This window comes from Ursus arctos, unplaced genomic scaffold, assembly GCF_023065955.2.
Source record: "Ursus arctos isolate Adak ecotype North America unplaced genomic scaffold, UrsArc2.0 scaffold_6, whole genome shotgun sequence".
NCBI classification, from domain to species: domain Eukaryota; kingdom Metazoa; phylum Chordata; class Mammalia; order Carnivora; family Ursidae; genus Ursus; species Ursus arctos.
In genome coordinates, this window is record NW_026623078.1 from 70,949,770 (window position 1) to 70,965,768 (window position 15,999).

At 42.0% G+C, this 15,999-nt stretch overlaps 1 protein-coding gene across 2 annotated transcripts in view; it reads left to right on the forward strand.

Moving 5' to 3' along the window:
- Positions 1 to 12,110: 12,110 nt before the first annotated feature.
- The window catches only part of FAM91A1 (family with sequence similarity 91 member A1), a 43,272-nt gene continuing 39,383 nt past the window's right edge, over positions 12,111 to 15,999 (forward strand). Inside the window, exon 1 of one of the 2 annotated variants that reach the window (XM_026495459.4) lies at positions 12,111 to 12,432. In XM_026495459.4, coding sequence (XP_026351244.1) covers positions 12,361 to 12,432 — 72 coding nt within the window. In that variant the 5' untranslated portion in view covers positions 12,111 to 12,360. The remainder of the gene's footprint in view (positions 12,433 to 15,999) is intronic. The other variant, XM_026495458.4, reaches the window with a different exon arrangement.

Below are 15,999 nucleotides of genomic sequence, written 5' to 3' on the forward strand. Positions count from 1 at the left end.
GAAGGTACCTTCACTTCTCCCCCAGTAAACCTTGCACTGATGAGCCAGTAAGAGGTGAGAGTGTTAGGAAGCCCTGGACTTGGCAGAGGGCGGCCTGACAACTGAAGCCGACTCACAGGCCTGTGCCCGTCAGTGTTGCCCCGCACCAGGGCTTTTCATTTACTGTGAATGGGTTGCCCATCAGATTCACACAAAACTCTGAATTCCCTTGAAAAATCAGACCAGGTAGCACGGGGCTTGCCTCCCTACGTGGGTCTGAGCAGCAGGTGCCCGTGTTGGGTGAGGTATGGGTGTTCGGGCTGGCACAGTGCCCACCACCTCGACCGGGTTCCTGTTTCTCTAGCGTCTGAGTGTGCAATTCGGGGCAATCCTGTGATACCGGGTCATCTCGAACCAGTGAGAACACTTTTTGTCACCTTCACCTGCTAGGGCTGGATGCGCCCATAGCCCTGGGAGCTTATCTTGTGCGGACTGAGACCACGGACACCGTGCCTGCAGCTTCTGGTCACCAGCTGTTGATCCAGACCCAGGCACGAGCAAGTCTGACTGCGGAAGCTGAAGGCACATGCTCACGCCTTAACCGCAAAGGCAGCTGGGAAGGAGACTATTTGGCATTTATAGCTTCTCTGATGGGAGGTGGGCTCTGCCTCCTAGTAAGATCCATAAGACGTTTAGACATTCAGCAGCCAAATGAATGAGACCAGTCTACAAGAAAGGGGTTGGCCCTCTAATGGTGGCATGTCTACCAGGGGAGCACACGAGATGATCTTATGTGGAACACACATGAAAAACTTTGTTTTGATAGCATTGCATTATTTTATGTGTATCAGGACAATACAACGAAGACATGAAACCTGTGAATGACACAAAAAGTTTATTGTGTGAAGCATGACAATTTAGAAAAAGATCTCAAGAAAGTAGTAGTTTCAATGATACTTGGAAATAATAGTTATTGTTTAAATGACTGAACTTTTGGAAATTGGTCTAGATAAATGCAAGTTCTAAATTTCTCTTTGTTCCAAGTGTTAATAATAATAATAATAATAATAATAATAATAATACTACTACAAAAATACATTTATTTAGGGGTGCCTGGGTGGCTCAGTCAGTTAAGCGGCTGCCTTCAGCTCAGGTCATGATCCCAGGGGTCCTGGGATCGAGCCCTGTGCCCGGCTCTCTGCTCAGTGGGGAGTCTGCTTCTCCCTCTTCCTCTGCCTGCCGCTCCCCCCTGCTCATGCTCTCTCTCTGTCAAATAAATAAAGAAGATCTTAAAAAAATACATTTATTTAGTGCTGTGGGCCAGACCCTAGTCTAGCACTTCATATTTGTTTGTTTCCTTAAACATTACATCAGCTTTAGGAGGTAGGTACTATTATTTTCCCCAGTTTTACAGATGGGGAACTTAAGGCACAAAGTAGTTAAACAACCAGAGGTCACTCAGTAAATAGTCAAATGAGATTTGAATACTCTCTCCCTGACAACTGTATCATCAGGGTGAACGTGGATTCCTATACAATGATTGCACTGAAAATCTTCACAACCATGGGATTTACAATCTGAAATTTGGGGGTGAATGCTTTTAGAGTACTTGCTTTTGTGCCAAGTGTTTGTCGTCTAGGGGACATTTCTCAACTTTGGCATTATTGACATCTTGGGCCACATAATTCTGTGTGTGTGTTCGTGTGTATGCGTGTGTGCGTGTGTGTGTGTGTGCGTGTGTGCGTGTGTGTGTGTGGGGGGCTGTTCTATGCATGTTAGGACAACATTCCTGGCCTCTACCCACTAGATCCCAGGAGCATCTTCTCCAGCCATGACAACCAAAAATGTCTCCAGAAATTGCCAGATGTCCCCTGAGGACAAAGTTGCCCCTGGTTGAGAACTTCTGGTCTAGAGAATTCTGAAGTCTCTCAGTGAGGAGCCCAGAAATCATTACCAGCAGGAGGCAATGAGATGACTAAGCAGCTCTGGTATGTTCTCCTGCACGTCCCTGCACAGTATCATGTCCTGCTTTGTTAATAGGTGTGTCTAATTTCTCATATCGGAAACAAATACACGGTACCAGCTTGTACCAGCTATCGTTTTTAATGCCACGTGTGATAAACCTTTGTGTTTTACTCACAAAATGAACAACCAGCTTCTTATTTTTCTAGAATCCAGGGGCTGTAAACTTGGCAGAAAGTACAAGTGATCTCAATCTCTTTAAACATTTCTTTCCTTGACTTGGTGTTTGGAATTCTATGAGGGGGGTTCTCTCTGAAAAGAGGACAGATTATAAACTAGGTCCCTTTGTTTATTCACACTTTATTGATTTACTTGCTGGGTACTTTTTGTGTAATTTTTTGTGCATTAGTATTTTAAATATGAAGATCGATTTTATGATCATGATATAGTAATATATCATAAAACATTGAAGAGCTGAGGAAGGACAACTCTTCTCTCAAATGGGGCTTTCTGGTCATTAACTCACTGACATCAAGTTTTAGCAAGAGCATCACTCGATCCTTTTTATTTTAATGTGTTCTGGCCTCCATGGTATCTTCCATATCATCCCTTGCCGGCCAAAACACCTTCCCCTCCAATCCCTTAGGATCTGTTTAGGCAAAAACACTACCTCCTCTGTGATGCCTCCAGAATCCTTAATCAAAAGAGCCACTTCCTTCCACTAGACACTTTATCATCTTATGCTCATCATTGTGTTCTCCTTTATGTTCCATCAAATTAAGTACCTGGATTCGCAACCCTACACGACGGCAAATCATTTAAGGGAAAGCATCATGCTTTATTCACCTCTATCCCCAAATACTTAGCATAGTTCTTTGCACATAGAAAGCACTTAGGATATTTTTCTTGAAAGAATGTATCCTTGTGTTAAATTAATATTTCTCTAGAATTGAAAATCAATACTTGGCAGCAAGACAAAATCAATTGCTAACTCTATTTCTGTTGTTGGGCTGCAAGAATCAGGAGGGTGGATAAGATCTGGGTGTGGAGTCTTCCCATCTCCTTCCTTTATTTACAGAGTGAGAGATTTTCCTCTGGGATTTTCTTCAGTCCCAATTGTTAGCTGCTCTGCATTTCTTTCACATTTGGGAACTAATTGCAATCTTTCACGTTAATTTCATCGATGGGATTCATGAAGCCATCTTGCCCCTTCTCCTCTTTTAGCCTGGATCAGCGTTGTCTGCCTAAAAGAATCCCACAGAAACTTAATCCTCCAAAGGATTCTCTTCGTTCCCTTAAGCATCCAGGCCCTTGGTAAGTCACAGTTTGAGTCTTCTTAGTTATTCCACTTTCTCAGTGGCCCATGGAAGCCTGCCATGCTTCCCCTCATGATAGGCTCTGTCATTGTTTGTTACCCAAGGATCTCAACGTGTGGATATTGACATTGTCCTGGAAGGCAGATCGTGAGGGACGATCCCTCCAGCTTCATCTTGCTCCTTCTTATGTTCCATGTGCAGAAAATAAATCGTGGCTCAGATTAAAGCTGGAAGTTGTTTGGGAGTTGAAAACCTTCATACGTGACTATATAGAGAAAGAAAATGTGGCTATTTGGTTTTCGAAGTTAGACTTAATCGTCCTCATACCCTCACCCCCACTGGGTAGCGTTGAGGGTGGAGAGTGGGGCTTTAAATCTAATAAAGATGCTCTTTAGGCAGCCTCTTCCTGATAAATACAGCCATTCCACTGGGGGAATGGTTTCTATTCAGCAAATACTTAACCTTGAAGATTTCATCTTCCCCTCTGTTTCCCGTCAAGTTACGCCAGCGGTAACTAAAATAATTCAGAAAACCTTTCTCAACCAAGCCTGACTTTCAAGACTACTATCTTGCTCAGACTCAAAAATCCTATTTTTTATTTTCAGTGGTGAACCTTGAGTTTCTCTTTGCCTTTCTTTGTAATAATCCTTATCTTCTCAAAGGCAAGTGGATGATGTTGGCTTTTTAATTAATTTGTTCCTGGTTTTTACTTTCCTGGCTTTTCCCTACCTTTTACCAGGTACATGGTTCAGTTGGCTTCCTATTTAAAAGAAAAAAAGAAAGAAAGAAAAAGAAAAAAAATCACTATGCATTAAGGCTATACGAAGTCTAAGAAGACATGTCACTAACCGTATTTAACTCTATCTTCACAAATTCTAAAAGAAAGAGAATTCCACATTTCTGGAAAGTGAGAGAACAAATGTTTACAAAGACCAGAGCCAAGAAATAGCTGATTTACATTGTTCTGAGATCAGTTGTAGTTTTAGCCAAGAAAGTATCCTCTCTCTCACTCAAATGTCATTAATAGAGATCACGAAGCAATCCCACTCTATGTGAATTTAATCCGTGATCATGGTTTACACTAGTACATAAACCCTTATTTCTTGTTAGACAGTCAAGAGATCACGTGTTGCTAAATGTGTAAAGTTCGGATGACATAATGTAGGAGGAAACAGAAATACTTCACTTTAGCCAAGTTCTAAGCCACTGTGACAATATGCCCAAAGAAGCTAAAAAGGTCTGCGATGGACCAATGACCTATGTGTAACACAAACTCAGATGATTTCCACTAGTCCAATAGTGTGTAATTCTTTATTTTTCTCAGGGCTCTCCCAACAGTTATCAAGGGGTAGAGAAATGATTTCCTTGTTCCACATGAATGTGGAATAGATGTTTGCATATTTCTTTACAAAAAAGCCTGGGGCAGGGTGCCTGGGTGGCTCAGTTGGTTAAGAGGCTAACTCTTGTTCTGGCTCAGGTCATGATCTCCGGGTCCTGAGATCAAGCCCCATGTCAGGCTCCCTGCTCATTTGAGGAGTCTGCTTAAGATTCTCTCTCTCCCTCTGCCCCTCCCCCACTTGTGTGCGCGCGCACGCTCTCTCTCTCTCTCAGATACATAAATAAATCTTTAAAAAAAAAAAGCCTGCGGCAGACTGGGGGAATTATTTTGCATACGCAAATATTTATTTTAGTTGGCCATGGAATAATTATGTTGTAGAGTTAGAATGGACATTGGAAGTCATCTTTGTTCAATCTTCCTCACGCCTGAAGAGGTGTGATAAGTGGTTATCAGCCCTTGCTGCGCATGGAATAACCCGGGATCCTACTGAGGACTGCTGATACAATTGATCCGGTGTGAAGCCTAGGCATGGGTAATTTTAAAACCTTCTCAGGTCATTCTCATGCTCCTAAGACAACCCTCTTCCCTCTGTTGTTTTTTTTTTTAAGATTTTATTTATTTATTTGACAGAGAAAGATGGGGTGAGAGCACAAGCAAGGGGCGCGGAAGAGGGAGAGGGAGAAGCAGACTCCCAGCTGAGCAGGGAGCCCGATGTGGGACTTGATCCCAGGACCCTGGGTCATGACCTGAGCTGAAGGCAGACGCTTAAGTGACTGAACCACCTAGGTGCCCTTCTATTCTCTCTGTTAAAAAAAAAAAATCTGGCATTGAAATCTTTTCTTCTGTATCTAATCCACATACTTAAATGAACTTATCTGATGAAGTAATGGGGACAAAACAATGAGAGGAGTTCTCCAGATGCCTCCTCAACTTCATAGGCTTTCATAAGCTTCTCCCTTTGACTTCTTTATTTTCAGCTAGTCCACCCTCTTTTAGAAAATAGAATTGAATAGTAATCATGGAATTCACAAATCCCATTCACTCAAAATGTGATTTTACTCCTCATCATGGATGCTGTGAAAATACTTTCAATTAAGGATAAACTATGCTTTGTAGCTGATGGACTTAGGCTGTTTACCTGGCCTGCCAAGAACCAGACAACTTTAGGCTCAGTGGTGACTTAAGATTGTGTAAACCTCAGGTGGATGGCTATCCCACAGTCCTAAGTGCATCACCTTCCAAGGAAGAACTGACAGCATTTGGTGCTATCAGATATAGGAGACAAAGCCCCAATAAATAAAGAATTTCAAGGACTTTAAGGCCTGAGAGATTGGTTTGGATAACGAAGGGGCACCTGCACCCCGATGTTTGTAGCAGCAACGTCCATGATAGGCAAAATATGGAAAGGGCCCAGAAGTCCATTGACAAACGAATGGATAAAGAAGATGTGGTACATATATCATTATATATATTCCATTATAATATTCCATCGTATATATAATTAATATTCCATATTAACATTCCATTATAATATTTCTATATATAATGGAATATTACTCAGCCATCAAAAAGAATGAAATCTTGTCATTTGCAATGATGTGGATGGAACTAGAGGGTATTATGCTAAACAAAATAAGTCAATAAGAGAGAGACAAATACCATATGATTTCACTCATGTGGAATTTAAGAAACAAAACAGAGAACAAAGGGGAAGGGAAGAAAAATAAAGTAAGATAAAAACAGAGAAGGAAGCAAACCATAAGAGATGCTGAACTCTAGGAAACAAACTGAGGGTTGCTAGAGGAGAGGTGGGGGGAGGATGGGGTAACTGGGTGATGGGCATTAAGGAGGGCACGTGATGTAAAGAGCATTGGGTGTGATATACAACTGATGAATCGTTACATTTTACCTCTGAAACTAATAATACACTGTATGTTAACCAAGTTGAATTTAAATAAAAAAAATTTAAAAAGTCAATAGAAATGAGGGAGTGAAGAATTTGCGGGTTTTAGGTATAGAAATGTTGTGTGAGATCAGCCCCTAGTGGGCACTTACAACCATCACAATGGCTCAGCATTTCAGTTGTGTGGCTTGATACCGCAATGTTCATTTCCACACCAGAAATGTTCTAAACACAATCTGACTTCAGATGGCATAAATACATTATTTTCGACATTAGAGATGAATATTATAATATCAATCTTTCACAGGCTTTATGGAGCGGATCCCTCTGCTTCTCTCTACAACAGACTTGTTGCCTTCCATCATTTGCAGAAGAAAATCCTAGAAACTCCCTAACATAGAGAAAAATGGTCCCACATTTTTCTTGCCCCTTCCTGCTTCTCCATCCTTCCCTCCTGATTCTTTAGTGTTCCAGTTACAGTGTCTGGATGAGAAGTTTTCCAGGTAGATAAGTAGGGAAAAGCATTCAAGGGAGGGCGTATTCTATCTGGCATATTTAGGGAATTGCAAATGTCTTAATATTTCTGAAGTGTATAATGCAAGAAAGGAGGGACAGCTGGGTCTTTCAATCTTTTTCTTTTCTTTTCTTAACTCTCACCATAGAAGAATTACAGAAATATTTCTCCAGTCCAAAATCAATGACGTGCAAGAGGGATGGTTTTCACAACAGACAGTCTCTGTAACAGAGGTGGTAGGGAGGAGTGAAGAATGTGGCCTGTGGGAGAGCCCACATTCTTTCTAATTCTCTCTAAGCCAGAGTACCTGTCCTCCATTTCACCGACTGGTGGGGGAAAAGGGGTCTAATATTGTGAGATTTTTCACATTTTTATTTTTAAATAGGTAACAGACCTGGGTTTATTTCAAAATAAGTGTTATATTTCTGAACTTTTGCTTTCTTTTTTTCTTCTTGAAGATTTTATTTATTTATTTGACAGAGAGAGAGAGAGAGGCGGAGAGCGAGCACAAGCAGGGGGAGTGGGAGAGACAGAAGTAGACTGCTCGCTGAGCAGGGAGCCGGATGCAGAGCTCGATCCCAGGACCCTGAGATCATGACCTGAGCCAAAGGCAGATGCTTAACCGACTGAACCACACAGGCGCCCCAAACTCTTGCTTTCTTTAAGTATTTTTCCACTAATTCCAAGAGATCAAATTCTCAGTAGACATAAATAAAGTTTATATCATTTAAAAAATATTGATTACATGTGCTATGGTATAATTTAATTTTTTATAATTAAAGAAAATATGGGGGTATATATTTAGCATTACTTGTCATATCCATGAGGAGTTCCCAATAATATGCAAATGAAGAAATCTGGACATTTTAAAAGACTTTAAGAACAGATAATATTTCTTTCTTTCTCTCTCTTGCTCTTTTTTTTTTTTTTTGCTTGTTTCTAACAATGGATGTGGGCTATAAAAATAGACAAGAAATTTAATGCAATTATAATTAGATTAAGTGTTTTCTTTCTGTTTTTAAATAAAGATTTTATTTATTTGAGAGAGGGAGAGAGAGAGAGAGGGAAAGCACAAAGGGAGAGTGAGAGGGAGAAGCAAACTCCCTACTGAGCAGAGAGCCTGATGCGGGTCTCGATCCCAGGACCGTGAGATCACAACCTGAGCTGAAGGAAGACACTCAACCGACTGAGCCACCCAGGCGCCCCTAGATTATGTTTTTTCTATGGAAGTATAATTGACATACAAAAACTTATTAGTTTCAGGAGTGCATCATAGTGACTCAATATTTGTATACATTACAAAATGATCCCCACCGTAAGTCTAGTTACCATTTTCACAATACAAAGTTATTACGATATTGTTGACTATATTCCCTGTGCTGTGCATTACACCCCCCGACTTACTTATTTTATGATTGGAAATTTGTACCTCTTAAACCCCTTCATCTGTTTTGCACCAGCCTCCAACTTCCTCGCTCTGCTAACCAACAGTTTGTTACCTATATCTATGAGTCTGTTTCTGTTTTGTCTTGTTTGTTCATTTGTTTTGTTTTTTAGATTCCACGTATAAGTGAAATCATATGGTATTTGTCTTTCTATGTTTAACTTATTGCATTTAGCATAGTACGCTCTAGCTCCATCCATGTTGTCACAAATGGCAAAATTTCATTCCTTTTTATGGCCGGGTAATATTCCATATCTTGGCTGTTGTAAATAATACTACAATAAACATGGGGGTGTATATATCTCTTTGAATTAATGTTGTTATTTTCTTCAGATAAATACCCAGAAGTGGAATTGCTGGATTGCATAGTAGTTCTATTTTTAATTTTTTGAGGAATCTCCATACTGTTTTCCACAGTGGCTGCACCAATTTAACTCCCACCAACAGTGCCCAAGGGTTCCCTTTCCTCCACATCATCACCAACACTTGTTATTTTTTGTCTTTTCGATAAGAGCCCATCTGACAGGTGGGAGGTGATATATTACTGTGGTTTTGATTTGCATTTCCCTGATGACGAGCGGTGTAGAGCATTTTTTCATGTGTCTGTTGGCCATCTGGACGTCTTGTCTGGAAAAATATCTATTCAAACCCTCTGTCCATTTTTGAATCAAAGTTTAAAAATGTAATAAAAATTTTTTATTAATTTTTGCATAGGTAAAATAAAACAATTTTAAAAGGTAACCTATTCCAAGGTACTTAAGAAATAGTTCCAACAGAAAAACACAAGCTCTGCAATGGAAGTTCGTGCTGCCTCAAGAGAATCAGATTTCACAGCTCAGGCAATTCAAAATTAACACACCACCGTCCCCAAACTGATTAAGAAATGTTCAGGAACAATTGAGAAGATCTGGAGAAGCCAAGTGGGAGGAGAACATTTTGCAGGCTTGCATGTACCTCTATCAGCCAGATAATGAGAACGATCCTTGAGAAGATAACCGGAAAAGGCCGTGGTGTCTATAACACACAGAGCCAGCCGTTCAGTAATGCCAGGGTTTCGTGTTGTTGCTTTTTCTCTCTTTCTTATGCTTCTACTTAAAATGTGACTAATGAATCGTTGAACACAACATCAAAAACTAATGATATGCTGGCTAATTGAACAAAATAAAACAAAATAAAAAAAATAAATATAAGCATAATTTGAAAAAACCCAAACAAACAATTGTCTTGATTTCTGCTCCTAAAGCTGATCCTGCCTAAATATCATGCCACTCTTACTTCTTAGAAAAAGGCATATGAAATGGATACATGTTTTTCGAGAGGCTTAATCTGGAGGAAGAAGAACTAGCCTCTCTAGAGAAACTTCAAATGGTGACGAAAGTCCCCCAACAAAGTAGAAAACAGGCTTGTAAAATATGTAAAGAATTTTCACTGTGTGGGGTGCCTGGGTGGGTCCGGGGTTTAAGCGTCTGAGTTTGATTTTGGCTCAGGTTGTGATCTCAGGGTTGTGAGTTCGAGCCCTGCATTCTCAGGCTCTGCGCTCAGAGAGTCTGCCTGGGATTCTCTCTTCTTCTTCTTCTGGCCCTCCTCGTTCACCACGGTCTCTGTCTCTCTAAAATAAATAAATAAATCTTTAAAAAAATGTGAGTCCTCACTATTCCAAATAATTTTTACTAAAACCTAAAATAAGAAAAAATTACATAAGGACTAAAATTCTATTGAGATCGATTGTTAAAATCCCATCAGTAAAAAAAAAAAAAAAAGTTACTGGAAGTATATTGAGACTCAGGCACTAAAGATAGATTAACTTTAACTGTGACTGCTCCTATTTACCCACTGCCTTTGAGAGCCTTTAAATACAAGCATGTCATGTTCACAAGGAGTTGACTGCAAATCACAACCTATATAGACCAATTTCTATGTAACACTATTTGGGAGTGCTAAAAAATTTTCAACTTCAACTGTTCAACTTCACAGGTATCAGTTCCTCAGAAATGTCTAAAGCGACCTTTGAACTTCTTTGCCCTGCTGTTCCTTTTAGATCACAACACAAGGAAACCCTTGGCAAAGGTTTCCTGCAATGAGCAAACATTTCCCCTATGCCCAGGTATCACATGTCCCTGGATCTCCCCAACGCTTCGGATCTATCTGACCTAGCAGGCAGGGATCAAATTCATTTACTTTCTCCCCGATCCACTGACTAGATGTGTTCAAAAACTTACTTCCTAACTGATGCCTTATAATGCAATGTGCCTGCAATGTAAACACTGGTCTTTCTGTTTAGGCTTTTCTACTTTGGGCGCAGCAGCAGATTCACTCCTGGTATCTTTGACATCATTGGTTCTACCCATCAAATAGAATTCCTTATTGGGTGCAAGACTGACAAAATGAGCAAGGCGGTTGGACATGGGGGAAAAAAAGCTGAAATAGCAGCGATGTCCCAGGGATGTTCTCAGTTGAAGCTCTGCACCTCGAGAGCTTTTTGCAATGGTCATCTGTTATGTCATCAGCTTGGGAAACAGCGAGTGCAAACTCCAGCAAGGAGGTTAGACTTTCTCCAGTTCACACAGACCTGGTCATGGAACACTGGGTTCTTCGAGTAGACCCTGTACCCGGCACTGTGGACAACCCCGCTGTACAGGCTCTTGTTGGCCAGGCTGGTCACTACAATAATGAGTTCCTTGTCAGCTCTGCTGTGCTGGCCTGTTTCCTTGTTGCAGATGGCGTTGTAATAAGCAAAGAAGTTTCTGAATTCCAATGGCTGGTGAGACAACAATTTGCATTTGGTAAAAATCCTGTCAGCAGAGATAGGGCTCTGAGGCAGCGAAGCACGGACATGCTGGCACCCACTTCAAAGCCAGGTGGCCTTCCTGCAGGCACCTGCCCTCTCACAGGTTTTTTCTTTTTTTTAATACAAAATTGTAGAAGTTCTTTATGTAGTTTGGATATTAACCCTTTATTGGATGTATGATTAGCAAATGTCTTCTCCCATTCAGTAGGCTGCCTTTTCATTTTGTTGGTGTTTTTGTTTCCTTTGCTGTGCAGAAGCGTTTTTTTTTTTTTTTTTTTTTTTTTTTTTTTTTTTTTTTATGTAATCCCATTTATTTATTTTAGCCTGACTGGTCCAAAAAAATTCTGCTAAGACTGATGTCAAACACCTTACTGCCTATATTTCCCCCTAGGCATTTTTGGTTTCAGGTGTTACAGTCTTTAATCAATTTTGAATTTATTTTTGTGTACGGTGTAAGATAGTGGTCCACTTTCATTCTTTTGCTTGTAGCTGTCCAGTTTCCCCAACCTCACTGACTGGAGAGCTTCTTCAGGGTTGGCTTCGTGGGGAGGCTCATTGCTCTTCTATTTGCAGCCAGCTATGACTTCCTCCCCAAGCCCATCAATCTTAGACAACTTACTCCAGTGCCTGAAACTGGAGAAAACGGGACATCCAACAATGGCGATGCAGACCCAGGAATTTATCTTAATGCATGCAGAGACTGACAGCAGGAGCCAAACACGTGGGCAGGGGGCGGTTACCCAGCGCTTAGCCTCACCATCTTCTTGCCCCGCCCCCTACACTCTGGGGGCGGGGTAGGAGGCCAGTCGGGGCCCCGCCCCTCCAGGCTCGCGCCGGAGGGCGGAAGTGACGCGAGCCCAAAGCCATTTCCGGCGGGCCGAAACTAGGAAGAAACTTGGAGCTGCAGAGGCGCTCCTGCCAGGATCTCCGCTGCTCCTGTGCCCCGTGGCCCGGCAGCGCGGAGCTGTCGGGAGCCCTGGCCATGGGGCAGCCCCGGCCCTCCGCAGTGTGAGGCGCGGGGCCTCCCGCGGGCTCCCCGATAGGCCGAGGGCGGGCAAGCGGGAGGCGTCGTTCCAGCTGCGGTCACGGCGGCTGCCGGCCGGGCTCCCGGCATCATGAACATAGACGTGGAGTTCCACATCCGGCACAACTACCCCTGGACCAAGTTGCCGGCCAACGTGAGGCAGGTACGGCGGGAACCTGGGGTCGGGGCCCCGCCCTGCGGTCACCTGCTCGCCTTGCCGGCGGGGCCGGGGCTGCCCCTCGCGGCTCACTCCCGCCCTTCCCCCGCCGTGGTTCTGGGGAAATCGTCCCGCAGGTCAGGGATTCGGAGGGGACGGCTCTGGGGCCACAGGGGCAGGATGGGGCCGTTGCTAAATGGGGTGGACTCGCCTGGCACCTTTGCCCGTAGCCTAGTTTAAACCAGGCACTGGGTTAGGCGCTTGCGAAACCTATTTAACGCGGCCCTTGACCTCCAGAACTTCAGGATGGTGGGGAATAGACGAGGAACAATTGAATACGTTACAGGATGATAGCCGCTCATACGTACTTGCATTGTAGTATATGTGGGCACACAGAGGAGTAAGAAATTGTCCACGGAGTGTCTGGAGCCTGTGTGGAGGAGGCATTGAAATTGGGCCTTAAAGGACGAATGAGCGATAAGAGGGAGTAAGATTTTCCGGGGAGAGGGAAAGTTATTTTAAGGGCTTGGACAAGTGAAAGAGCGTGTTGAGAGTAGCTAGCAACTTAGTATCACGGGTGGTGGAGATGTGGGTATATTGGTGTTTAGAGGTGGGGTTTTGTGAGTGAGCCGAGGGTGGTTGGTAGCAGATAAGACTGGAAAAGCAGGCAGGGCCAGATTTTGAAGGGGTTTTCCTACTTTGATTGTTTTGTTTGTTGGACTGTATCCTCTGGACAGGATAGGTTTCCTAGAGATGTTTCAGCAAGAGAGTGACAGGAGGTTTGTTGTCGTTGTCGTTGTTTTGAGAGTTAACTCTCAATTGCTTGAGTGTCATTTTTACTCAGTTGCTCAACCAATATTAAGTGAACACTTGCATGCTGTGCCTTGTTCTAGGTGCGAGTAGTTGGCACCAGTCAACAAGATCGACCCTGCCTTCATGGAGCTTACATTTTAGTAAAGAAAGACAATAAACAAATAAATGAACTAGTACCAAATATGGCAGGTGGTGTTGAACCTTATGAAGGTAGTGATACATGCTGCATATAAGGCGCTGTTTCCCTGGCCATAGATTGACCTTCAAGTTCCTCCCTTTCTACGTGGTTGAGAGTGAAATTCTGTTTTCTGTTGGTGCTGGCCGGTTACATTTGGAAAGTTTGGGATGGTGGTGGTGATGGTGTAGGATTATTACTTTGTTCCTCACTCAGCATGGGAGCGTAGTACTGGGAAAAGAATAATTTAAGGTTCTGGCGAGGCATCACATGGCAGGGAAAGTGCTTTCACCATAAGATACCCAACAAACAAGAAAGTAGAAAGATAAAGGAACTAAGAATTCTTGGTTGTCAGTGGCTGCCCATGTGGCATTTATCTTGACTTGGAAGAACAAAGCTCTAAACTTGAAAGAGTAAGTTTCTCTTGTTAAGCTTGAATGAGGGCTTCGGTGCTTTTGTTTAAGATTTTGTGGTGTATTCGAAGACAACTGGAAGAACCAACAGTTCCTTCTCTTTGTTTCCATCTTTTCTCTACTTTTCTTTTCACAAAAATAAATGTAGCATAATGGAAGAAAGATGGATGATTCAGTTATGTTCAGCATGAATAATTGATCTCAATTAGTATTGGCAAAAGCATATCTAATACTTAGTCATGACTATTAAAAATAATCAGAGATCAGTATTATAATTAGGTAGAAATGTGACATTAAATTAAAATTTGTTTTGGTAAGATCACTTAAAAGAATAGCTGTTTTAGCTTAGGATAAGCTTCCACTTGCAGAAGGTGTTGGAAATCCCATCTGGACAAGTTAGTTCCTTGGACTTATCTAGCCTTGCTACTGTTCGCCTAGGTCAAGCTCCACCTTGAATTGCTACATCAGCTTTCTATCTGGTCTCTCTTCCTCAGTGTAGGACTCCCTCACATTCATTCCTCACACTACACTGGGGTGAGATTTCGAAAAGGCCAGTTCAATCCTGTACTGTCTCCAGTAGATCACTGATAGCTTCTTGAATGTCAGAACTCCTCCAGGAAGGTTCCCCTGACCTTCTACATCTGGAGAAGTTGACCTCCGCAGCACTGTGTTTCCCACCCATAGCACTTACCCACTGTGTTGCATTTGCTGCTTACATTACTGGTTTTGCTTTTGTATTTTGAGCACCTGTCACATGGTTGGCTTTTAGTAAATATTTTTGAAGCGAATGAGTGATGGTATCAGTCAGTGATATTTTTCCAGGACCTAAAGCTCAGTCATTTTAAAAGTGGGGAATAGTCCTTGTATGGAAAGAATTTGTTTTTTGCCATTATAGATACTAAAGCCTTTGATAGAGTTTCCAGTAAGCATTGATCACTTTAATTTGGAAATGACTCACTTCCCACTTCTGAAAGCTGGGGGAAGGTGATTTCAGATTTTTTTTTAAAAGTGTATGTCAAGCGGGAAGAAGGGGATTTCAGATTTTTACAAAATGTATGTAAAGCCAGTAGCTTTTTATGTGGATGAGATGAACTGTTTTTATGTGATATGGGCTATGCAAGACTTTAAAAAATACATTAAAAGTTGTAGATAAGGCCATTATTTCAGGGTTTTTCTGTAGTTCATCAGTATCTTCTTGCATTCATTATTCAGGAACAATTCATAGTTATTTTATTTTAGGGAAAGTCTTATGATGAGGTTCTGTATCATCTAAGAAAGATCAATAAAAGTTGTGTGTATCCTTTTTGTGGGAGGGGAGTGTGATTGGGGTTTGTAAGAGCAAAGTCTTTAGAAAAACGTTCTTTCTGCTGTCAGCATAATCTGATGCACAGTGGGTGTTTCACGGCCAGTGCGTGTGTCTCTCTGGCATCTGTTACAGTGCCTTCTCTGTGCAGCTCTGCTTCATTTGTCGGACCTGGGCACTATTTCTGCAGGGTCAGCACGACTCAGAGTAAAATGAACCTTCTTTTAGTTTGCCTCCTGTAGTGGGAACGGTGTTTCGTAATGTGAATGGTGGGAAATTTGTGGTGGGTGTGGAGAGAAGCCAAAGAATCTTTGTGAACAAGCAATTCTATTTTACGTATATGGGTAGTGAAGAACAAAATCAACTTCTAATGCAGTTTTTAGGTATTTGTGGGAACACATATGTATTGATTGATCAGGGTCAGTCGTTCCTTAATTCCTGGCACGAAGGCTTAGATGTTTAAACATTGTATTCTCTAACTAGCTTACAAATAACAGGCCCTTACATTTTGTATGAGTGGCTTGATTACACTTTTTGTTCTGGAATTCCCAGGAATGAGGTTAGAAAGGGAGAACATGGTTGTAAGTTGGGATAAATGAAGAGATTTATTTTAAAACAGAAGAGCACAACCTGTAGTGTGAAAGTTGCTCAGGTTCTAGCCGAAGTGTGTGCTCTGTGTGCATGTGTGTTTCGTGTTCCTTGAGAAAGAGACTTCTCTGGCAGCAAAGCTTGAGAAAACCCTTTACGAGTGTGAAGCAAGCCCAGTATTTTAACTCCTCTCAACATCTTGGTTACTGACCCAGGCTCTGGTGCTGCGTAGAGGATGTAGGGTAGTTTCTCTATGATGAACTTTGCTCTTAACCACTGGA